At 40.7% G+C, this 25,612-nt stretch overlaps 1 protein-coding gene across 1 annotated transcript in view; it reads left to right on the top strand.

Annotated features, from left to right (window-relative positions):
• Positions 1-20,561, top strand: part of Lmln (leishmanolysin like peptidase) — a 62,189-nt gene extending 41,628 nt beyond the window's left edge. The window contains exons 12-17 of the mRNA XM_070030001.1: positions 898-1,008; positions 4,922-5,054; positions 5,890-6,049; positions 10,151-10,281; positions 15,197-15,407; positions 16,028-20,561. Coding sequence (XP_069886102.1) covers positions 898-1,008; positions 4,922-5,054; positions 5,890-6,049; positions 10,151-10,281; positions 15,197-15,407; positions 16,028-16,128 — 847 coding nt within the window. The 3' untranslated portion in view covers positions 16,129-20,561. The remainder of the gene's footprint in view (positions 1-897; positions 1,009-4,921; positions 5,055-5,889; positions 6,050-10,150; positions 10,282-15,196; positions 15,408-16,027) is intronic.
• Positions 20,562-25,612: the final 5,051 nt, after the last annotated feature.

Raw genomic sequence — 25,612 nt, forward strand, 5'->3', positions numbered from 1 at the left:
AGTGGTGCTATGGCTCCAGTGGTAGAACACTAGCCTTGAAGTGAATTGCTGAGGGACAGCCTCCAGGCCCAGAGTCTCACAGCCGACCAAAAAAATGAAGGAAAGGAGGAAGAGAAGAAGGGAGGGGCTGGGAATGTGGCTTAGTGGTAGAGTACTTGCCTACCATGCATAAAGCCTGGGTTCAATTCCTCAGTACCACATAAACAGAAAAAACCGAAAGTGACACTGTGGTTCAAGTGGTAGAGCAAAAGAAGCCTTGAGCAAAAGAAGCTCAGGGACAGTACCCAGGCCCTGAGTTCAAGCCCTAGGACTGGCAAAAAAAAAAAAAAAAAGAATAAAGAAGGAAAAACTAACAGGAGGCTCGTTGCTGTTGATTAATTTTGTCAGGAAACTAAGCCAATATTTTGTTTTTGTACTGAAATTAGAATATATCAAAAGTATTAGACATTGTGTTTGTCTTACTGTAATGATGTAATCATCTGTCACAAAAGAGCTTCTGTGGATGACATGTCACAAATCCAAGGCCAAAAGAACAAGAAACCAGAGCTGTGTGAATCAGGCTGTTGTACTGCTCCTTCCTTGATGTTTTCTCTCCTCTTTCCCCTTATTCTTTCCTCATCTTAGTCCTCAGTTCTCATGTCTCCTATCATAACCTCTTGCTATTCTGTGACTTCTGTCAGTTTTGAAAATTACAGTGGGAACAGGTTTTGTTTTCCAAATACAAAAGTAATTTCACACAGACTGGTCCCAGGCAGCAGTCCTCTGCAGCCCCAGCTCTGGAAATGCTTCTGGTGGCCATGGCCCCTAAATGCCTCCTTCAAACCTTCATGTGCTCCTTGTTGAGTAACAGTTCCTACATTGCTTTTTACTTGATGGTCTATTTGAATTATTCCACAGCTGGTACAAAGCAAATTACAGCATGGCTGAGAAGTTAGACTGGGGCCGAGGAATGGGTTGTGACTTTGTCAAGAAGAGCTGTAAGTTCTGGATTGATCAGCAGAGACAAAAGTAAGAATGCTTTTCCTCACAGTGTCTTTGATTACACAGTTTATTTCTGATTTTATTTATTATCCTAAAACTAAAATGCTAACTATTTTCAAAATATGGTCTGAGCAATTAAATTTCAAAATGTATAGAAAATTTCTACTAGTACTTTGTAATGGTATCATAGTAATTCCCCTCAAGTTTACATATACTGAAAGACCCACACTGTGGTGCCAGAACCACAAACATTTTGTTTATGCAAAATTTTTGCATACTCTTACCATTCTTAATGTTTTCTTCAGGGAACACACATATAACTATACATGAAAATGTGGATTTCCTATCAAAAAATCACACTGGAAGTAGGGGCCAGTGCCTCAGACCTATAAATCTAGCTATTTGGGAGACTTAAGATCTGAGGATGGAGATCCACAGCCAGCCCAAGCAGACAAATCTGAGAGATTCTTATCTCCACTTAACTAGCAAAATCCCAGAAGTAGAGGCATGAGTCAACTGGAAGAACACCAGCCTTGAGCAAAAGAGACAAATTAGAGTATGAAGCTCTGAGTTCAAACCCCAGTAATGGCTGAATAAAAGTAGCTCAGGGGTAAAGTGCTTGCCTAGCATGTGTAAGGTCCTTTTTTCACCCCAGAACTGAAAACAAACATATTTTTGTATAGGGGTTCTCAAAACTGGATGCATACCATAATCATTAAAAAAAAATACATTGGGCTCTAGGCATAGTTCAAGTAATTATCCCTGAGTTCAAACCCCAGTCCCCCCAAAACAAAATACAGAGGGTTCATGTTTGGAATGTATAAATGCACATACATTACCCACACTTTTTGTTTGTTTGTTTTTTGCCAGTCCTGGGGCTTGAACTCAGGGCCTAGACATTATCCCCAGGCTTCTTTTGCTCAAAGCTAGCACTCTGCCACAGAGCCATGTCTGGCTGTTTCTGTGTATGTGGTACTGAGGAATTGAACCCAGGGCGTCATGCATGCTAGACAAGCTCTCTACCACTAAAGCCACATTCCAAGCCCCCCCCCTTTTTTTTTTCTTAGTCAGTCATGGGGCTTGAACTCAGGGCCTGGGTACTGTCCGAGAGTTTTTGCTCAAGACCTAGTACTGTACCACTTTGAGTCACAGCTCCACTTCTGGTTTCTGGGTAGTTAATTGGAGATAAGAGTCTCATGGACTTTCCTGCCCAGGCTGCCTTTGAACTGTGGTCCTCAGATCCTCAGATGCTAGAATTATAGGCATGAACCCCCAGTACCTGGTTTCCACACAGTTTAAAAGAGTCTGTGATATCTGTTTTTCATAATCTCAAAAATATGCAAAAATATAAAAACATAAAAATTGCATTTACTCTTAATTTCATTTTCCTGATAACACCTTGCTATATTATCATACATTATCAAATCAGGATATAAACAGTGGCACAGTCAATTTAGAATATGTATATGCGCATATGCACACACCAGTCTTGGGTGGGGCTTGAACTTGGCCTTATGTATTTGCTTGCCTTTTTGGCTCAAGGCTGGTACTCTACCACTTGAGCTATACTTTCCCACTTTTTGCAAGTTAGTTGAGGATAAGACTGTTTGATTTGTCTGTTCCAGTTGGCTTTGAACTTTGAACTTTGAGTAGTTAGGATTACAGGTGTGAGCCACTAGCACCTGGCTCAAAACATTTCTATAACAAAGATTTCTCACATTGCCCTTTCAATAGACATACCTATTTCCTTTCTAATTGACCCTTGACCCTTTTAATCTATAATCTTGTTCTCCACTTAAGACAGAATTCTCTTGTGAATATTTTCAGATGAACAAATTGTTAAAATTCTTTTTTAAACTAGCACACATTAGTTACAAAAGGATGGTTTCTTGGTGACATTTCTACACATGCATGCAATATATCCCAACATACTTCTATAAATCTCTCATCTCCTTCCCCCTGCTTAAAACAATTTCAGCAGGTTCCTTCATTCTTTTTTTTTTTTTTTTTTGCCAGTCCTGGGGCTTGAACTCAGGGCTTGGGCATTTGTCCCTGAGCTGCTTTTGCTCAAAGATAGCACTCTACCACTTGAGCCACAGCACCACAGCTGGCTCTTTCTGTTTATGTGGTACTGAGGAATGGAACCTAGGGCTTCAGGCATGCAAATCAAGCACTCTACCACTAAGCCATATTCCTAGCCCTCATTCTATTTTCATACATACCTTCTTCCTTCGCCTTCCCACTCCCACTGGTATTCCCTCTCCCCATTCAAACATGCTTTATGTTCCTGTTGTTCTTTCTTTTCTCCTTCTAAGTGTGTATTAATTGCACTAAAAGGTTTCAATATAGCATTTCAGACCTCTGTGTATATCTTATGTTTTCCTCAGAATAACCCTCTCTATTACTTTCCCTTCCCCTTCTCTCCCCATCCCTTGTAGATCAACAGCTCTCATTGAGGTTCCTTATTCCATCTTAAAATTGTTTAAAATACTTTAGTGTACAGAAAAAAAATTCACTCTTTATAGCTGCCAGGAAGAGGAGACATTACACCATCTCTTTCTGATATTCTATTTTTTTATTTTTTATTTTATTTTATTTTATTTTTTTTGCGGGGTGGGGTCCAGTTGTGGGCCTGAACTCGGGCCTGGACACTGTCCCTCAGCTCTTCAGCTCAAGGCTAGCACTCTACCACTTGAGCCACAGCGCCACTTCCGGCTTTTTTTTCCCCTGCTTATGTGGTGCTGAGGAATCGAACCCAGGGCCTCATGCATGCAAGGCAAGCGCTCTACCACTGAGCCACCTTCCCAGCTCCATCTTTCTGATATTCTATCTATAAATAAAGATAATTTGAGTTTTAGGCCACAATATGGAAATTCATTCACTGGCATTTAAAAAATAAAACAAAGCCAGGCACTGGTAACTCATATTGTAATCCAAGCTACTCAAGAGACTGAGATCTGAGGATCACTGTTCAAAGCCAGCCCAGGCAAGAAAGTCCATGAGACTCTTATTTTCAATTAACCACCCCAAAACCAGAAGTGGACCTATGGCTGAAAGTGGTAGAGTGCTAGCCTGAAGCAAGGTAGTAGTACCCAGGCCCTGAATTCAAGCCCCATGACTGAGAGAAAAAACACATAACAAGCTGGGCAGCAGTGGCTCATGCCTATAATCCTAGCTACTCAGGAGGCTAAGATCTAAAAGTTATACTTTGAAGCCAGCCTGGGCAGGAAAGTTCATGAAACTTTTTTTGTTTTTTGGTTTTTTGGTTTTTTTTGTCGGTTGTGGAGCTTGAACTCTGGGCTTGGGTGCTATCCCTCAGTTCTTCAGCTCAAAGCTAGTGTTCTACCACTTGAGCCACAGCACCCACTTGCGGCTTTTTCTGTTTATGTGATGCTAAGGAATCAAATCTAGGGCCTCATGTGTGTGAGGCAAGCACTCTACCACTGAGCCACCTTCTCAGCCCTTCCATGAAACTCTTACCTCCAATTAACTGGCCCAAAAATTCAGAAGTAGAACTGTGGCTCAAGTGATAGAGTACTAGCTTTGTGCAAAAAAGCTCAGGAACAGCACCCAGGCCTTGAATTCAAGCCCCAGAAAACAGAAAAAAAAAACTCAATCATAAAGCAGATTTGCAGATCTCAATTTTACTGGCAAAAACAGAGAAGAAGATGAGCAGGATTTTATTTGATAACAGTACAATATTGTTAGAATTCATCTAGCATTAACCTTCCATATCCATATTACGCATTTCCTTTTGCCCTATAAAAACTGTCTTTATTCAAAAATTTACAGTAGACTAATGAAATTATAGTTTGAAAGATAAGCTGTATAGTGGACTTACAGTATTTTCTCCAAAATTTGTTACTAAGATATACAGAATTTACTCAATAAACTTTGTTATAAAAAATAATTGATATCAGGTACTTCTCTCCATGTGTAGGAGACAGATGCTCAGTCCTTACTGTGACACTCTCAGAAGTAACCCACTGCAGTTAACCTGCAGACAGGACCAGAGAGCAGTGGCTGTGTGTAATCTACAGAAGTTTCCAAAACCATTACCACCAGACTACCAGGTAACATTTGTTTGAAGCGCAATTTTTAAAAGCTGTCTCCATTTTGAACTGGGAGTACATTGTGTTCATTTTATAAATGTATAAGGAACTAGTTTATAGCAGTTATACCTGTGATAGTGGCAGAAGCTATTTAGAATATTTGTTTTTGTTTTTTTGTTTTTTCCATTCCTGGGGCTTGAACTAAGGGCCTGGACTCTGTCCCTGAGCTCATGGCTACCACTTTACCACTTTGAGCTACAGTGCCACTCTAGTTTTTTTGTTTTGTTTTGTTTTTTTGTCAGTTGTGGGGCTTCAACTCTGGGCTTGGGCGCTGTCCCTGCACTTTTCAGCTCAAGGTGAGTGCTCTACCGCGTGAGCCATAGCACCACTTCCCATTTTCTAGTGGTTTTTATTGGAGATAAGTGTCTCTCAGCCTTTCCTGCTCGGGCTGCCTCTGAACTGTGATCCTTAGATCTCAGCCTCCTGAGTAGCTAGGATTACAGGCTTGAGCCACCAGAGCCCAGATCCACTTTAGGCTTTTTTTGAAAGAAGATAAGAGTCTCACAGACTTTCCTGCCTGGGCTGGCTTTGAACAGTGATCCTCAGATCTCAGCCTCCTGCGTAGCTAGGATTACAGGCATGCACCACTGTCACCCAACCCATGAGACTCTTAACTCCATTAAACCACCAAAAGAGCTGAAAGTGGAGCTCTGACTCAAGTGGTAGAGTGCTAGCCTTGAGCAAAAAAAAAAAGCCCTGAGATGATTGCTATAAGTTGCCTATAAACTTGATTCTTATTATACAAAATAATTCTTACTTTCCTATCTTGCTTTTTTTTTTCCTTTTATTTTTGCAGTATTTTGATGAACTCAGTGGAATACCTACAGAAGATTTGCCTTATTATGGTGGGTCAGTAGAAATTGCTGACTATTGCCCTTTCAGTCAGGAATTCAGTTGGCATTTTAGTGGTGAATATCAGCGCAGCTCCGATTGTAGAATACTAGAAAATCAACCAGGTTAGTGGTCTAGTGAAATGAAGTGCATGTGTGTAATAAGCATGTGTGTGTCAATGGCTCATGCCTGTAATCCTAGCTACCCAGAAGACTGAGATTTGAAGACTGAGGTTTGAAGCAAAGCCAGTCCCAGCAGAAAAATCTGTGGAACTCTTATCTCCAATTAGCCACCAAAATGCTGGAAGTAGAGCTGTGGCTCAAATGATAGAGTGTTTGCCTTGAGCAAAAATGCTCAAGAACAATGCCCAGGCCCTGAGTTCAAGCCCCAGGCATAGCCAAAAATAAAAAAATAAAAAAAATATATATATATGTATCAATGAAAAATAGAGATTAAGGGCATAGTCCTTGGAGTCATATATGCTGGTGTTGGTACCAGGTTCTCTTGTGTAGAGTTTTTTGTTTTTGTTTTTAAATGAAAAACACCAGTAACCTACTTTTCCTCTCTTGGGAAGTGTCATAATTTATAAATATTTCTTTTCTTCTTTTTTTCTTTTTTTTTTGTTAGTCATGGGGCTTGAACTCAGGGCCTAGGTACTGTCCATGAGCTTTTTTGCTCAAAAACAATCTCAAATAGTACTGAGATGTGTGTTTCCAGTACCCATCTATCAGAAGTTACTTTTTTTTCTGAGCTAAGCACTGATGGCTCACATCTGTAATCCTAACTACTAAGGAAGCTAAGATCTGGAAAATCAAGGTTCTAGGCTAGCCTGAGAAAAAATGTTTGTGAGACTCCATTTCCAGGTATCCAGTAACATGCTGGATGGGAGGCAGAGTTCAAGTGGTAGAGCACCTTCCAAGCAAAGAAGCTGAGTGAAGGTAAAGCCCTGTGCTCAAACCCCAGTATACAATAAAAGACAAACAAACAAAAAAAACTTCACTGCATGTACAGTAACAGTTTCTTAGAGTTATTCTGAAGATTAAATAAGTTAATATAGGAAGTACTTAGAACTTGTCTGACACTTGCAAAGAATTTTGGCCATTACGTAACAGGCATATATGCACATAGGCTACATTGAGCAATACCTTACATTTCACGGTTCTTTTTACTTGTAAAGCATTTTCATTATTTATCATTTCATTTTTCTAAAACTTTAAGGAGAAACATAGGGAACATGCTACAGTATTTCACTGGCTCATTAACAAATAATAATACTATTAACTGGCATTGGTACAAGATTCTCCTGTGCAGAGTTTTTTTAAGTGAAAAACACCAGTAACCTACTTTTTCCTCTCTTGGGAAGTATCATATTTATAAATAACATTTTTTGTCAGTCATGGGGCTTGAACTTGGTCTGGACACTGTGAGCTTTTTTGCTCAAGGTTAACACTCTACTATTTTTGAGCCACAATGCCACCTCTGGTTTTCTGATAGTTAATTGGAGATAAAGTGTCTCACGAACTTTTCTGCCCAGGCTGGCTTTGAACCATGATCCTCTGATCTCAGGCTCTTGAGTAGCTAGAATTATGGGTGTGAGCCACCAGTACCTAACAGCTAACATGTCACTTTTTAGCTAGCAAGATAATGTTGTTGTCATGGGGCCAGTAAGATATTTGCATATTACTTGTTTCATTTTAGTACATATAAGAACAAAACATCAAAAAAAATTAGAAAAGAAAGAAACATGAATGGAATAAACCATGTAATTGGAGTATTCCATAATAATAGGTATAGCTGACACAAACTTTATAAACAGAAAGGTTCTTACCTCTGATAAAAATAAATAATAAGGGGCTGGGAAGGTGGCTCAGTGGTAGAGCGCTTGCCTTGCATGCATGAGGCTCTGGGTTCGATTCCTCAGCACCACATAAGCAAAAAGAAAAAAGCCAGAAGTGGCGCTCTAGCTCAAGTGGTAGAGCGCTAGCCTTGAGCTGAAGAGCTGAGGGACAGCACCCAGGCCCAGAGTTCAGGCCCCATGACCAGACCCCCCCCCCCAAAAGAAAATAAATAAATAATGAATGAATGAATGATAAAAATAAATAATCCTCACACCTGATATATAGAAATAATTGGCTTTTCTCTCTTTAAAAAATTTGACCTGAGGGGCTGGGAAGGTGGCTCAGTGGTAGAGCGCTTGGCTTGCATGCCTGAAGCCTGGGTTTGATTCCCCAGCACCACATAAGCAAAAAGAAAAAAGCCGGAAGTGGCGCTGTGGCTCAAGTGGTAGAGCGTTAGCCTTGAGCTGAAGAGCTGAGGGACAGTGCCCAGGCCCAGAGTTCAGGCTCCATGACCGTACCCCCCCCCAAAAAAAAAAAAAAATTGACCTGATCTTCCCCTTGTCTCACTTTACTACTCCCTATAGACTAGGTCATTTTATTTTTAAATTTCCATGCTGCTTTTACCACTTATCTTGAAGCCTGGCAGACCTAGCTAGATTTCTGTAATCCTTTTTTCCCATCACTCATCTATTTAATAAATGTCCTAAAGATTAATGATATACTGTTCAGCAGTCCACATGTGAGGGAAATGCACAGATGTGTTCATGGCGGATTAGCCCACAATGCCATCTTACTTTTCTAGAGCTAGAATCAGCAAACAATCTTGTCTTAAGGACAAGATGAGCCATTTCAGCCTTGCACATCCTGCAGTCTGTGCAGTGACCACTCCACTCTGCTTGGACACCATGAGGGCAGTTGTAAAGAACATGGAAAAGCTGGGCGCTGGTGGCTCATGGCTGTAATCTTAGCTACTCAGGAGGCTGAAATCTAAGAATCATGGTTCAAAGCCAGCCCAGGCAGGAAAATCCGTGAGACTCTTATCTCCAATAAACCACTAGAAAACCGGAAGTGGTGCTGTGGCTCAAGTGGTAGAGTGCTAGCCTTGAACTGAAGAGCACAAGGACAGTGCCCAGGCCCAGAGTTCAAGCCCCATGACCGACCAAAAAAAAACCCAAAAAGAACATGGAAGCCTGGAGCCCCATAACATGCCTGCCAATCCTAGCTACCCAGGAAGCTAAGATCTGAGGATTGTGGTTCAAAGTCAGCTTGGGTAGGAAAGTCCATGATTTTTTTCTTTTCTTTCTTTTTCTTTTGTCGGTCATGGGGCTTGAGCTCAGGGCCTGTACACTGTCCCTGAGCTTCTTTTGCTCAAGGCTGGAGATCTACCACTTGAACCACAACGCCACTTCCGGCTTTTTCTGTTTTTGTGGTGCTGAGAAATCAAACCCAGGGCCTCATGCGTGCAAGGCAAGCACACTATCACTGAGCTACCTTCTTAGCCCTTCTTGCTTACTTATAATACCAAGTTTTTTTTTCAAAACTGATGTGTGTGTGTGTGTGTGTGTGTGTGTAATTTTTGATTGTGGTTCAAAGGCAACCCTGGCAGGAAAGTCCATGAAACTCTCAGCTCTGATTAACCACCAGAAAACCAGAAGTGGAATGGTGGCTCAAAGTGGTAGAGTGCTATCCTTGAGCAAAAGAGCTCAGGAACGGAGCTCAAGTCCCTGAGTTCAAGCCCCACAACCAGCAAAAAGAAAAAAAAGAATTTCAGACTTTCCTGCCTGGGCTGGCTTTGAATCTCCATCCTTAGAATTCAGTGCTCTGAGTAACTAGGATTACAGATGTGAGCCACCAGCACCCAGCTCAAGTTCGATATTGAAGTAACTCAGCATCCCTGCCTCTGCCTTGTCCCCTAAAGCCAATCTTAACAGCAAAAACAGAACGATTCAATTTCTTGTTCTTATTCTTTGCATTCAAAATCAGTTTGTGTGCATGCCTGCGTGTGTGCCTGCGTGTGTGCCTGCGTGTGTGCGTGTGCGTGTGCGTGTGCATGTGTGTGTGTGTGTGTGTGTGTGTGTGTCCATCCTGGGACTTAACCTCAGGGCCTGGGTGTTGTTTCTGAGCTTTTTTGCTCAAAGCTAGTGCTCTATCACTTGAGCCACAGCTCTACTTCTGGCTTTTTTTTTTTTTTTTTCTTGCTAGTTAATTGGAGATATGAGCTTGGCATTAAAAAAAAAAAAAAAAAAACCATGGCTTTTCTTACCAGGCTGGCTTCGAGCTGCCATCTTTAGTTCTAAGCCTTTTGAGTAGCTAGGATTACAGGTGTGAGCCACCTGATACCCTAGTTTTAAAGTCAGTATTTGAGAAGACTTTTCTGGTTTTCTTCAGAAATTTTAAAAAACTATGGTGCTGAGAAGTACGGACCTCATTCAGTTTGTCTAATTCAAAAATCAGCATTTGTCATGGAAAGGTGTGAGAGAAAGCTGAGCTACCCAGACTGGGGGAGTGGATGCTACCAGGTAAGGTACATGCTTATTATACCAAATGTATGCTTTTCTCTTGTGGTCCTTATTTATTAAGTTATGTTTTCTGTATTTTATATATTTTACTGATCATTAACTTATTTTGGTTATTTGTGTAATTGCTAGTTTAAGTGCAGTGAAAATATTGTCATTTCTTTGAGACAAATTACCTTGTAACATAGGTTTAAAAGTAAACATAATTGGGGCTGGTAAGGTGACTCAGTGGTAGAGTGGTTGCCTTGCATGCATGAGGTCCTGGGTTGGATTCCTCAGCACTACATAAGCAGAAAAAGCTGTAAGTAGTGCTTTGGCTTAAGTGGTAGAGTGCTAGCCTTGAGCTGAAGAGCTGAGGGACAGTGCCCAGGCCCAGAGTTTAGGCCCCATGAGGGACAAAAAAAAAGTTAATAAACGAATAAAAAAGAAAACTAACTATAATACATTAGTTAAGTTCTATTGTAATTTTACTTCTGGGCATATGTCCTAAGGAAATAATGGTAAATGTGTAATTTTGTTCTTGAACAGATATTACTTTGTAGTGAGGAAAATGTACATTTTTATTTTAAAAGATCTGAAGAAAGCATCACTTATAAGAATTAGTAAAGCCGGGCGCTGGTGGCTCACGCCTGTAATCCTAGCTACTCAGGAGGCTGAGATCTGAGGATCGCGGTTCAAAGCCAGCCCGGGCAGGAGAGACTGTGAGACTCCTATCTCCAATGAACCACCAGAAAACCGGAAGTGGCGCTTTAGCTCAAGTGGTAGAGCACTCGCCTTGAGCTGAAGAGCTGAGGGACAGTGCCCAGGCCCAGAGTTCAAGCCCCAGGACAGACAAAAAAAAAAAAAAAGTAAATCAACTGCTGACTAATAATAATTTCTCCCTGAAGACATAGTACAGTGGTAAAGCACATGCAGCTTACACGCACAAGGCCTCACATTAATCCAAAATAACACACACACACACAGCCCTGAAATTAGAACTTTGAAGAGGAAAAACTACTTTTTTCTTAGTTATCTTATATGTACGTCTGATACTTAGTGTCTGTGTGCCTTAAGAACTGATCAAGATGCAGGAAATCTTTAACTTAGGGCCATGCAAGTCAGTGAACTTTCCCTACCTGCTAACAGATATCTGGGAAGAGATTGATTGTGAGATTGAAGAATAGCTGCAAGATCTAAGTGGACGTCTTATTTAGTTAATTAAAATGTTTATTATTGTAAAGGTGATATACAAAGAGGTTACAGCTACATAAGTTAGGTAATGAGTACATTTCTTTCTGGACAATGTCACCCTTTCCCTTGCTCTCCCAATTTTTCCCTCCCATCCCCACCCACAAGTTACATAGTTCATTTTCAACATGGTGTCTATTTTTTCTTTTTTTTTTTTGGGTGGTCGTGGGGCTTGAACTCTGGGCCTGGGTGCTGTCCCTCAGCTCTTCAGCTCAAGGCTAGTGCTCTACCACTTGAGCCACAACGCCACTTCTGGTTTTCTGGTGGTTTTTATTGGAGATAAAGTTTCATGGACTTTCCTGCCCAGGCTGGCTTTGAACCAAGATCCTCAGATCTCAGCCTCCTGAGTAGCTAGGATTACAGGCGTGAGCCACCAGTGCCCGGCTCTAGTATTATTTAGTTAATGAATTAGCCAGTTTTTTGAGGCGGAGTCTCCAGGCTGACCTGGAACTAGCTGTATAGCCTAGGCTGGTTCACATCTTAGTGCTGTGATTACAGGCTTTAACCACCACCCCTGGCTACTTAAATGGACTTTTGTAGCTGGAAATTTCACTATTATTTTATAAGTTGTTTATAAAATCATCTGATTTTAGTTGGATGCCAGTAGCTCCCTCCTTTAATCCTATTGCTATTTTATCCAGCATTTGGTTGAGATGGAGTCTCTCAAACTTTTTGCCTAGACCAGTCTCAGACTACAGTTCTATATGTCAGTAGTGACTGGTGGATTCTATTTTATTCAGTGACTTTTTTTTAAATTGCTATTTGTCAGTCCAGTTGCTTCAGACTTGTCCTATTGCTTTTCGCATATTCTCATCAATTTTTGAACATTCTCTTACTGGCTGACATAAAATACTCTAGGCTTATCTTGTACTTTTTTGTCCTACCCCTGCAATCTGCCATTTCTCCAAGGGGCTCCAATCTTCTTTAGGGACTGTGATCTGGGTACTACATGTGCTACCTATCACCATTGAGGAACAACTGTTCCTCACCTTCTTGGAGAACAGAACCAAGAATATACGTCTGCATGTGTACATGTATAATCATGAGTTTTCATTGATATCACTGATTCTAGTCAAAGAGCAAAGGGTTCATTTCTATTTTCTCTATATATTTTATACGTCTTTTTTCCAAAAGTGAGAAATACAGTAGTTGATATGCTCAGTAGGTTTTCTTTTTTTTTTGATGTGTCCTTGTCCCTTCAATCCTTTCCACCTCTTCTACGCCTATATGATCACTCTCCTCATGCTAACACCTCTCCTTACCCAGCGTACAGACACCACATTGCCACACTTAATGGGTAGCTTTTGAGGAAAGGGAAAGGAGAAAGGAATGGGTGTTTGTTTGTTTGTTTGTTTGTTTGGGTCTAGTCGTGGGGCCTGAACTCTGGGCCTGGGCGCTGTCCCTCAGCTGTTCAGCTCAAGGCTAGCGCTCTACCACTTGAGCCACAGCGCCACTTCTGGCTTTTTTCTTTTTGTTTATGTGGTGCTGAGGAATCGAACCCAGGGCCTCAGGCATGCAAGGCAAGCGCTCTACCACTGAGCCACTTTCCCAGCCTGGGTGTTTGTTTTTTTTAATGGCAAAGTATATGTAATATTATATGGATGCTTAAGACCATTTTAAGTGCATATTTAGTGGCCCTCCTTTATAAACTTCTGACCTATCCTACTTTGGGTAAGTTCATCTCTAGCTTGGCAGCATAGCTCTCACCTTAAACTTTTAGTCATGGTCATCCTATGTTTCGTTTTTGTGTTGAATCATTTGCTTCATGGGCTTTCTGTTCATTTCTCTTTTCGCTTTGTTGGATCTTATCTCTTGGTGGGTTTTTGAGGACTATATAAGCAAGAACAATTTGGAAACCTCATGTATCTGCAAACCTCACTGTACCACCATCATTCCCAATTATAGCAAAACTTTGTCTCTAGGGGCTGGGAAGGTGGCTCAGTGGTAGAGCGCTTGCCTTGCATGCCTGAGGCCCTGGGTTCGATTCCTCAGCACACATAAGCAGAAAAAGGTGGCTCAAGTGCTAGAGTACTATCCTTGAGCTGAAAACGCAGAGAGACAGCACCTAGGCCAGAGTTCAGACCTCATGACTGGCAAAAAAAAAAAAAAAGAAACAAAATTGCCTCTGCTCAAGGAGGATCTCTTGCTGAGCCCATGAATTTAGTTGGCAGAAGACAGATAAACAGGAGGAAAACTCTAGTTTATTTAGTAAAGTTCTATGGGACATACAAGCCTTCACAAGGAAATGAAAAACCAAACAAATGGTCCAATGTGTATGATTTTATATCAAATATAAAAAAGGAGACAATTATGGGAAAGGAACTAATGGATATGAGATGGCTAAAGGAAAACAAGAGCTACTTTTACAAGGTTGGTTGTTCAGAATTCTCTCAACTCTTGACTCCTTATCTCTGGTGATATTGATGTTTCTTTCTTTCTAGAACGGGAAGAACATCTTTCATGTGGGAGTTACATCTTCTGTTTTCCCAAAGAAAGAGCCTTTAGCTCTAAAATAATGTCAAAATGGCATGTTTGGTCTGATAGTATTCCTCAGTCGTTTGGCTCGATATAGCTTTCTTTTAAAAAATCATTTTCCATATACTTCTGAAGGTGTCTTCCTTTGTGTTCTAGTTTTCAGTGTCTTTCTGATTTTTTTTTATTATATGTAATCTTTTTTTCTTTTCTCTCCAGAAGCTGTTAAATCCTCTCTTTTTCCCACTTTCCACTATGTGTTCAGAGCTTCCCAGTTGATTTCCAATTAGTTCTTGAATGTAAATAAACTGCTAAAGATCACCAAAAGCAGACTCAGCCCTTCATAAACTAGAGTTTATAATCTTTGTTTTTTTTTTTTTTTTGGGGGGGTCCGGTCGTGGGGCCTGAACTCTGGGACTGAGCGCTATCCCTCAGCTCTTCAGCTCAAGGCTAGCGCTCTACCACTTGAGCCACAGCGCCACTTCCGGCTTTTTTCTTTTTGCTTATGTGGTGCTGAGGAATTGAACCCAGGGCCTCAGGCATGCAAGGCAAGTGTTCTACCACTGAGTCACCTTCCCAGCCCGAGTTTATAATCTTTCTAACTGTAGTCCTTATATCTAAATTCTACTTATACAAGAAGCTGACTTAGCCGGGCGCTGGTGGCTCACACCTGTAATCCTAGCTACTCAGGAGGCTGAGATCTGAGGATCTTGGTTCAAAGCCAGCCCGGGCAGGAAAGACCGTGAGACTCCTATCTCCAATAAACCACCAGAAAACCGGAAGTGGTGCTGTAGCTCAAGTGGTAGAGCGCTAGCCTTGAGCTGAAGAGCTGAGGGACAGCACTCAGGCCCAGAGTTCAAGCCCCACGACCGACAAAACAAACAAACAAAAAAAACAAGTATCTGACTTAAAAGACTCAAGTAAGCTGAATCAAAACCAGCAACAGGAAAATCTAGTTTATACCGCAGAATACATGGAGGCCCAAGAATTGCTAGCACCAGGAAGTCAGAGGATACTAGCCTGGTAAAAAAGCAAGACCCTGGGCTGGGAAGGTGGCTCAGTGGTAGAGCACTTGCCTTGCATGCTGGCTTTGGACCACGGTCCTCAAATCTCAGCCTCCTGAATAGTTAGGATTACAGGTGTGAGCTACCAGCATCCAACATGAGAAATTTCATATCCTAGAACCTTACTGACCCGAATTTTTTCCCATTTGAAGGTTTCTTGTTCTCCCCAAGGTCTGAAGGTTTGGGTCCAAGACACTTCGTATTTATGTAGCCGGGCTGGGCAGGTCCTCCCAGTCCGTATTCAGATGAATGGCTGGATTCACGATGGGAACCTGCTCTGCCCATCATGCTGGGACTTCTGTGAGCAGTGTCCGCCAGAAACAGACCCTCCAGCTGCCAACCTCACCAGAGCTCTTCCACTGGGTGAGTGCCCTCTGTGCTTGAAGGAAAGAGAGACATTCCCTTTAAGGGAAGGTCCCCATCTGTTGAAAAGTCTTCCTGGTGTAAGGTAGATAAGTGACCCTGCTACTTTGTATAGCCAGGGTAAGAAATGTGCTGTATAAGAAGCCTGACCCTCATCAAAGAACTCATTGAGAGTTAAAAAAAATAAAGTGGATGGGTCATCCATTCATTTTGAAATTAAGAGTAAACAAAATTCTTATCATAGGATAAGCAACCAAATATATGTTAGTTGTATCATAGCTCTATGACTCTGAGAAGACATTGAGAGAAACACTTTTTTTACTGTAACCTGGTGGATGCATCTTTTCTTTTTCCCTGTGTATTCTGTTCCTCTGTATTATAAAAAAGGGGGTGCTTGGCTCAAGTGGTAGAGCACCTGCCCAGTAAGCAGAAGGCCCTGAGTTCAAATCCCAGTAACATAATACAAAATATAATACGTGTTTCAAGAAGTCACTTGATGCTTTTAAGGTAGTCCTGTCCATCTCCTAATAATCACCTCTACTCTTCTGACAGCATTTAAATGTTACAATTTAATCAAAAAAATATCTGTTGAAAGTCAATTTTTTTGTTTTCAACCCTAGATCTTTGTTCCCGTTCTTCTAGCCTGGTGGTCACCCTCTGGCTTCTTCTAGGCAATCTGTTTCCCCTGCTGGCCGGATTTCTCCTATGTGTGTGGCATTAGGAATGGAAAAGTGAACTCTCAAGATGTTCACTATGTCATGCTCCTGTGAACAGAACACAAAATCTTAGTGAATGCTTCTCTATGCAGATGGCACAAGTGGCATTCCTGCCTTTGGCTTGGAACTGTTGACCACAGTCAGACCCTGAACCAAAGCTTCAGTCCTCATCAGCCTCACAGCCACCAGAGTCTGAAGAGGATAAGGATTGCAAGTCACCAAGTCTTGGTGCTTAGCATACATAATCTCCTGAAGTTTTCCTCTGAAAATGGGATCATTGGAATTCTCAGAGTGATTGCATACCTCAGCATTTTCATTAACCTAAGAAATGGGAAAGTTCATCTTCCCACACTGAAGTAACTTCACAACAACTAAATTTTGCAAGCTGTGGATCCAACTCTCAAAGTATAAGATGTCCTTTCATTTACAGAAAATAATTGAATTGAGATTTCTGCATCACTATTACATCTACTTAATTTAATGGGTGTATGTGGTACACTGAAATCATTGATCTGAGTTGCTTGTTCTGAAGAATTTTAAATTAGATCTTTTAAATCTTATGATTTAACCATGCTTGCCTTTTTTCCAGCTATGTGGCAGATTACCACAGTGTTGTTAGTGTTGCCTGCAGCACAGACTGGTTTCCATTAGATATCTACTTCTATTAGCAGTCCCATTATTTTAACAGTGGATAGAAAAATGTGGAAACAGAGTAAAACACACTGCTCTGTAAAAACACTGACATCATTCAAACAGAAAAGAAGACAATTGTATGTTTTTTTCAGAAAATAATTATGACAACTGTAATTTAACAAAAGCAGAACTATCAGTGTGGATCAAAAGAAATTTTGATAATGATAGGTAGGCAACTATTTCCGGGTAGGCTAAGGAGATGTTACAGAAGAATTCCTAATATCTAAAAATTATCTTCTGGAAAAGAAGAAAAATGTAAATCAAAGCAAGTTGGCCCAAGCTGGGCACTGGTGTTGTATGCCTATAATCCTAGATGCTCAGTAGGCTGAGATCTGAGGATCAAAGTTCAAAGCCAAGCATAAAATCTATGAGACTTTTATATCCAATTAACCAGCGAAAGCCAAAAGTGAAGGTATGGCCCAAGTAGTATATTGTGCCAGCCTTGAACAAAAAAGCCAAGTAAGAGCACAAGGACACAAATTGAAGCCCCATTACTGGTACAAAACAAAACAAGATAGTTCTAATTATTTAGTAGTCAGAAATTGCATGTTCAGTGTACAGTCTGCTAGGCTCTATTGTGGCTCAGTCCACAGAAGTTGGAAGATTGCCTTTGATTTAAATGTCTGTTCCCTCATGCATTTGACATTCCTGTCACCACACAGATTCTGTGAATCAATTCTGTTCTAATACCAGAGCTTGTCTGGTATTATTACCTGTTAGGAATTCAGTGGTGGAATTCTTTAATGATAGATGATGTTCAGTTTTTTTCTCTGAAGATAGTCATTTTTAGCCCGGTGCCAGTAGCTCACACCTGTAATCCTAGCTATTCAGGAGGCTGAGATCTGAGGATCATGGTTCAAAGCCAGCCCCTATGATACTCTTACATCTAACAACTCAAAAACAGAAAGTGGTGCTGTGGTTCAAAGTGGCAGAGCTCTAACCTTGAGCCAAAGAGCTCAGAGACACACCCAGGCCCTGAGTTCAAGTCCCACAACTGACAAAAAATAAATAAAAGTCATTTTCTGTGACACAACACAACACTTGGACAAGCTTCCCTTTTTCTCTCCTTCCTTCCATTTCAGTTATGCATTTAAGAGTAATGCATTTAAGAAATTGTACTACATGAGCAAAGCAGCAAAATACTGAGAATGAATTCCAGTTATTTGACACTATAGCCAAATGTAAAGGCCCAGCAAAAAGAAAAGCTACTTGTTTATTTTTTATTTTATTTTATTTTTTTGCCAGTCCTGGGGCTTGGATCAGGGCCTAGGCGCTGCTGTCCTTGAGCTTCTTTTGCTCAAGGCTAGAGCTGTACCACTTGAGCCACGGCACCACTTCTGGCATTTTCTGTATGTGGTACTGAGGAGTCAAACTCAGGGCTTCATGCATGCTAGGCAAGCACTGTACCACTAAGCCACATTCCCAGCCCCACCACTTGTTTTTTGTTTTGTTTTTTGTCGGTCGTGGGGTTTGAACTCTGGGCTTCGGTGCTGTCCCTGCGCTCTTCATCTCAAAGGCGAGCACTCTACCACTTGAGCCACAGCGCCACTTCCGGTTTTTTCTAATGGTTTATTGGAGATAAGAGTCTCACAGACTTTCCTGCCCAGGCTGGTTTTGAACCACAATCCTCAGATCTCAGCCTCCTGAGTAGCTAGGATTATAAGCATGAGCCACTGACGCCTGGCTCCACCACTTGTTTTTAAATGTAGAACTTTGAAATGTATGTTTGCATATAGTTGGAGGTATTTGTCATTGTGGAAAGCCGAAGCCTCCAGACCTAGTCAACTTTGGCTGAAGAGATCTTAGTGATGTTTTGCAGACCAATGCCCAGTGTTCTGCCCCATGCCATGCAGTCTTTAAATTGTGCAAGGTCAGAGAAGAATACAGAGAATATTTTTAAAGAAATGTACAATAAATTTATATGCCTATTATGATTATGAACCATCCTATAAAGTTGTGTAAAGCATTTCACCAAAAATACAATTAATTGGTAATATATTTGAGATTCACAGTGAGAGAGACTTGAGTGTATTTTGACTGTTGTGCAGTTACACCATTTAGGTAGTATGGTTTCCAAGCATGGTGCTTTTTATACTTGAAATATATTTTTGATTTATTTTTTATTGACATATTTGCACTAATGAATTTATGGAGAAATTATTATAGATGACTTTTTTGTATATGTATTTATTAAGCTTGGAATCTGGTGTCCCTGTGTTTTCTCTGTACAAATATGAAATTTAGTGAAGCATGCTGTCAAGAAATCATGAATTCCTGAGGACAGCTAACTGCACTAGTAGTCCTGGCCTCTTCAGCAAGGCTCAAATGTGGTTGCTTATCACTGATTCTGATTTAGAAGGACACAGAACTTGCTTTAAAATATATATATATATATATATTTATATATATACACACACACACACATATATGGCAAATTTTAGTCACTTAGAATATGACAGTGAAACAAAGACTTAAAATGTGAGCTTTCAGTGCAGAATTATTGGTATAGAATTCAGTTGTGAACCGAAGAATGTGAACTGACCTCAGTGCTGGTGTACTATGGCTGGTTAGTCCCTTCAGTTGCGCAAAGACAAAACCAGACACCTGTGTATAAGACTAAACTAGTAGCAGCCAAGGCAGAAATGGCATGGAGCCAGGTAGAATGAAGGACAGTAGGTTTGGGGACAGTATACAGGAATCTCTTCCAACTCATAAAATGGTCAGTGTTTAAATGGACTGCCTCAGTTTTCAGTTCAGACTTAGATTCATTTTGATTGTTTCAAGGTCCAAGTTGTCAAAGTAGCATGTAATTTGTCTCAGGTTTTTGAGAACAATTTGCAGGAAGAAAGCAAAAGCCATGTCAGTCGTCCTTGAGCTGACAGCTTTATAAATCCTGGCAAGCAGTTTGGTAGTCTTCATGTAGATCCTCTAATATTCTCTGGGAAGATACATCCTTTTTCCTTGCCTAGTTCTTAGAATCAGTAACCCTTACATGATGTTAAGACCAAATGGACATTCTAAAAACATTATGAATTATGCTTGACATTAGTTTTCGGCCTCTGTTGGCTTAAAGTATATCAATATTTGAAGATGAAATATAATTTCATAAGATTAGTTTTAGGAGGGTACATAAGTATATTCTGTGAAATTTCATCAATGTTGTCTTTGATATTAGAAGACTTACCAATTGATGCCATCTGTAAAACAGGTGATTTCTCTAATAACTAATGCTTATCCAGAATTGCAAGGTCACTGCTGGCTCTGATAACCTTCCTGGAGTGTGGCAGCCTGTGTGTTGTGTTCATCATGGCATCTTGTGCTTGATTCCTTACCCACACACATCTTCGGAAACTGATGGACAGAGAAGTGTTGTCATTGAGGGCAGTTGAGTGATCTGGATAGAAGGAGATGGACTTCAGGACCAGCCCCACAGCCCACCTCACAGTGGGCACTGGCCATTCCTGCCATGACTTTGCAGCCCAGGAAGACTGTGACATAGTTTGATAAAGAATGTGCTTCTCATTCTGAAGAAAAACTTACCTGAAAGGAAGATTTTTTTAAAAAATTAATATATATATATATGTACCTATTGGGTCAGCATTGGGGAGGGAGTGGTGAATTCTTTTATGTTTACATTTTTAATAAGTAAAATGGAAGATTTAAGAATTATTCTTTATGGTATGGAATATTAAGTGTGATATATTCCTTAGAATAATACAACTTTAATAAAAAGTAATTTACATGTTTACTGTGTAACACCATCAGTGTTTTTTTTTCAAGTATCACAATGGTTATTGATAGATATAAGTATATAAAATCAAGGCATGAACATGACTTGATAAATTAAGTAGACTTAATTTCAATACTATAATAAGAGAGACCAATTCAAATTCTCACCATCTGTTTCACACCCACAAAAACCACCAAGGGCATTAACGATCTCTCAAAACTGATCAGCTTTGTGCAAGTAAACCCTGTTTCTTTTAAAAAGACTTGTGCACTTGCCCAGGCTCAAGGATATTAAAATCTAGCACATAAAGCCCATTACTAGAGGTAGAAATACAGGCAATATACTATTACATCAACAACCATCAATTATAGCTAAGAATTTTTCTGTAACAACCAAATGGATAATCAAATATCGCAACAACTCAAGTATTACTGAGCAAAGTGCATTTCTACAGTGTTCAGTGTTGCTATTCAGTTTTCTAACTTAAAACAGCCTATGATAACTGGCAGCAAAGAAGGTCCTTGCAATAGACTGCCTCTGCCTGAGAACTTATGATGTAATTATTGCATGCTGCTAATATAGTACCTAAACATTAAAGATACTCCTAAAATATTTGATGGTAGACTATGATTAAGACATTACACTACAAAAAAAAACCTTATGCAGAAGGAAACCCTTACTGACGTGCTTCTGCTTTAAATATTGTGAAAACATTACAGCGGAATGAATTTTCGCAGTGGTTATGTCAAATGCAGTTACATCATAGCAACAATATGTTTTGCACAATTTAAGGCTCTGGCTGGTTCTTTAGTCAGCTTCTTCCTCTGATTCTTCTTCAGCAGTTTCTAGCCAGGTTAGTCACTGATTCACCTGGAACAAAGCCTTGCCTTTCCCTGGAAACTCTTGGATTATATTTTCTTTCCAAGCCAAGAAAACTTCCTCTTCAATAATTTCTATATCATAGAAATGAACAAAAAAGACGGAGTAACATGTCTTTTGGGAAGTTGCTGTTGTAACAGTGCACCTGCAGAGCATACAGGACACTGACCTGTAGATAACGTGATCGTGAAGGAATTTCTGCATCACTAGCTTGAAAGAAAGAAGCAGTTATTTTTCCTGCTCTAACTGTTCTTTGGAAGGAGCAGAGGAAGAATCTGTTTCACCACTGGGTGGGCTTACTTCACTAGAAATATACTGTAAGAAGCTAGTCATTAAGATGTTCACAAATCCTTTATCTATATGAAGTTTGGGAGAGATGTTATCTTTAATTCATTTATATATGGTTTGAGGGGATGGATCCAATTTTATTTGCTTTAAAAGTTCCTTCTCTAATTTGAGGAGTGGGAATAAGAAACTTAGTCCCTTTCCTTCCAAAATTTCCAACATACGGTCCTTATTCTGATGAATTTCTGGGAGCATTTTCTGCATATTGACCTTGCTTTGTTTAATAAAAAGTAATTTACATGTTTATTGTGTAACACCATCAGTGTTTTTAAAACTGGAATGAGAAACACAAATGTAGTTGTGAACTCTGTGTGGAGAAGATGAAGTCATTTGTAGAAATACAGTTTTTACTTACATGTAAGTAGGGCTGGTGTGTGTGTGGCTCAAGTGATAAAGTACTGCCTAACAAGCCCAAGGCCCTAAGTTGGAAGCTCAGTATCACCAAAGAGAGATGAAGTAAAAAATGACATATGTAAAACTACAGGTAATCGCCCTTACAAAATTAAGCGGGGAAGTAAGCAGGCTAAGGCAGTTCACAAAACTATTTGTTCTAAGCAGCAGGCAAGGTATCGTTGCCTCCCAACACACACAGTGCATTCAAGTACCACATTCTAAATGGTGGCAACAAGTGGTTGTAGTCAGTATGGTTCTTCCTCTAACCTGGCTATGGTATGAGAGCACCTGCAGAGCTGTACTTTTCCCATGTGCACTTAGTTATTCTGCCTGTGACGCGGAGGAGCCAATCATTTTGTGAAACTAATTGTTGAACTGACATGGGAATTATCTAAGAATTAGATGCTTTAAAGGTTTAACTATTTTACATAATTAGCTAAAGATTGTATGCAACAAATTACTTCAAGCCAGATGCTGGTACTTCACACCTATAATTCTAGCTACTCAGGAAACAGATCTGAGATTGAAGTTCAAAACCAGCCCAGGCAGGAAAGTCCGTGTGACTTTATCTCCAATTAACCATCAAAAAGCTGGAAATAGAGGCATAGCTCAAGAGGCAGAGTACCACCCTGGAGTACAAAAGCCAGAGAAGAGTCCAAATCCCTTCAGTTATAAGCCCCAGTATCAACACACATGGAGGGGAAGATAATATTTTTTTCTTTTCATACTTTTTTATTGTAAAAATACTGTACAGAGGGGTTACAGTTACATGAGCAAGGCAATGAGTACATTTCCTATTGAGCATTGTTGCATCCTTTTGTTTTTCCTCTACCATCCCTTCCCTCCCACCTCCTCAACTACCACCCCCCCCCGTACCCCCTCTCCCCACCCAAGTTGTTTTTTTTGTCAGTCCTGGGACTTGAACTCTGAGCCTGGGCACTGTCCCTCAGCTCTTCAGCTCAAGGCGAGTGCTCTACCACTTGAGCCACAGCACCACCGGTTTTCTGGTGATTTATTGGAGATAAGAGTCTCACGGACTTTCCTACCTATGCTGGCTTTGAACCGCAATCCTCAGATCTCAGCCTCCTGAGTAGCTAGGATTACAGGCATGAGCCACAGGTGCCCAGCCTATTTTTTGTTTTTTAAAAAAATTTTTGGGAAGGTGGCTTAGTGGTAGAGTGCTTGCCTCGCATGCATGAGGCCCTAGGTTTGTTTGATTCCTGAGCACCACATAAAGTGTCAGCAGTGGTGCTGTGGCTCAAGCGGTAGAGCACTAGCCTTGAGCTGAAGAGCTCAGGGATAATGCCCAGACCCAGAGTTCAAGCCCCATAACCAACAACAACAAGAAAAAATTTTTTGTTGTTATAAAGATGATGTACAACCGTTATATGTTGTAGACTGTGATAGACAATTTGCTCCAGGAAAGTTAGAATGAACTTGTGACTTTAAATGAGCATCATTATTCCACAATACTGTGAAATTTTGGAAATTATGTAAGCACTTAATCACAATTAAAAAAAGAACCTTGGGGAAGGTAGGGAGGGAAGGGATGGTAGGGGGAAAACAATGGAGGGGGTAACAATGCTCAATAGGAAGTGTACTCATTACCTTGCTCATGTAACTGTAACCCTCTGTATAGTATCTTTACAATAAAAAAATTAAATAAATAAATAAAGGTGATGTACAGAGGTGTACTGATAAAGAGTATATTTATTTTTAGACAATGTCATCCTTCCCTCCCATTTTTTTCCCTCCCATCCCCACCACAAGTTGTATAGCTCATTTTCAACATAATGTCTAGTAAGTAGCATTGCTGCATTTGTTCACCCTTTGTCCCTCCATTTCTGTGTCTCCCTTTATACTTCCAAAGATGTATAAATGAACAAAAAGAATAAGAAAAAAAAGAAAACAAAAATGACCAAAAAGAAAGCCTCTTGTGGGGCTGGGAAGGGGGCTCAGTGGTAGAGTGCTTGCCTTGCATGCATGAGGCCCTGGGTTCGATTCCTCAGCACCACATAAGCAGAAAAGGCCAGAAATGGCACTCAAGTGGTAGAGTGCTAGCTTGAGCTGAAGAACTGAGGGACAGAGCCTAGGCCGAGAATTCAGGCCCCACAACTGACAAAAAAAAAAAAAAAAAAAAAAAAGGCTCTTGTTTTCCTGGTGTTAATTTCAATAAATATTATTTGTTTTTTGTTTTTGTTTTTGTTTTGCCAGGACTGAGGCTTGAACTCAGGGCCTGTGCACTGTCCCTGAGGTTCTTTTGCTCAAGGCTAGCACTCTATCACTTGAGCCACAGCCCTACTTCCAGCTTTTTCTGCTTCTGTGGTGCTGAGGAATTGAACCCAGGGCTTCAAGCATGTTAGGCAAGCGCTCTACCACTGAGCCACATTCCCTGCCTGATAAATATTTTGTATAATAAGGTGTACATAGACATTGTGCCTCTCTGTTCCTTCCCTAAGAGTATCCTCCTTTGGTCTCACTGTGTGTGAGGCATTCACACACAGTGTATAATTTATTATGTCCTAACTTCCACATCTCTCTCTGACCTTGGCCTACCTCACTTAACATGATTTGCTCTAGGTCCACCCATTTCCCTGAAAATGGCATAGTATTCTTTCTAATGGCTCTGTAACATTCCATTGTGTATAGGTACCACATATTTTGGATCCACTCATCTATTATAGGACATCTGAGCTCTTTCCACAACTTGGCTATTATGAATAGTGCAGCAAAGAGCATGGATGTGCAAGTATCTTTATGGTATCCTGGCTGGATATTACTTTCTTATGTGAGAAGTTTCCCTCAGACAGATTCTGTAGTATTTTTCTTGATCTTACGGTTTTTTGTTTTTTCATTTTCCCTTGCTCTGCAGGTCTGACTTTTCCTGCCATTCCTCCTGTTCCAAGATTCCCTCCTCTATGCTTGTTGAAGCAAGACAAGAAAAGCATGTCCCCTGCCCGCCCCCCCCCCACCATGTTCTCAACCCCTGCCATGTCTACTGCCCTTCCCTTTGCCAGCGCTTTGAGGCTCTTTCAACTTCTGTACCATGTGGTTTTGCCAACAGGGAAGAAAATGTCCAGGGCCCCAAACAAGATGAGACCAGTTGTCTCATCCCAGCTTCTTAATACCACTTGGATGCTCAGCATGACTCATCACTGGTAAGCTGGCACAGCTGCAAAATCCGTCCTGGGTTTGCTTCTGACCTCCCCGCTCCCTCTCCCAGTAGCTCCTTCCTCCTTCCCCCAGCAAGCAAGGGTCTCCAGTCTAGGTTGAACCAGGGTCCACTGACAAAATCCTAAAGGCCCAGACTCTTAAACAGTCCTCCCAAACTGGGAGCTTCTCCCCAAATTGTGCCTCATTCTAAAACTCCCTGACTAGTCATGATGGAACATCCAGTCTCCCTCTCCCTGATTTCTAGAAATTCCCTTTTGTTACATTCAGTCACAGGA

The sequence above is a fragment of the Dipodomys merriami genome, unplaced genomic scaffold, assembly GCF_024711535.1.
Source record: "Dipodomys merriami isolate MVZ:Mamm:240054 unplaced genomic scaffold, mDipMer1.0.p SCAF_2, whole genome shotgun sequence".
In the NCBI taxonomy this organism is placed as follows: domain Eukaryota; kingdom Metazoa; phylum Chordata; class Mammalia; order Rodentia; family Heteromyidae; genus Dipodomys; species Dipodomys merriami.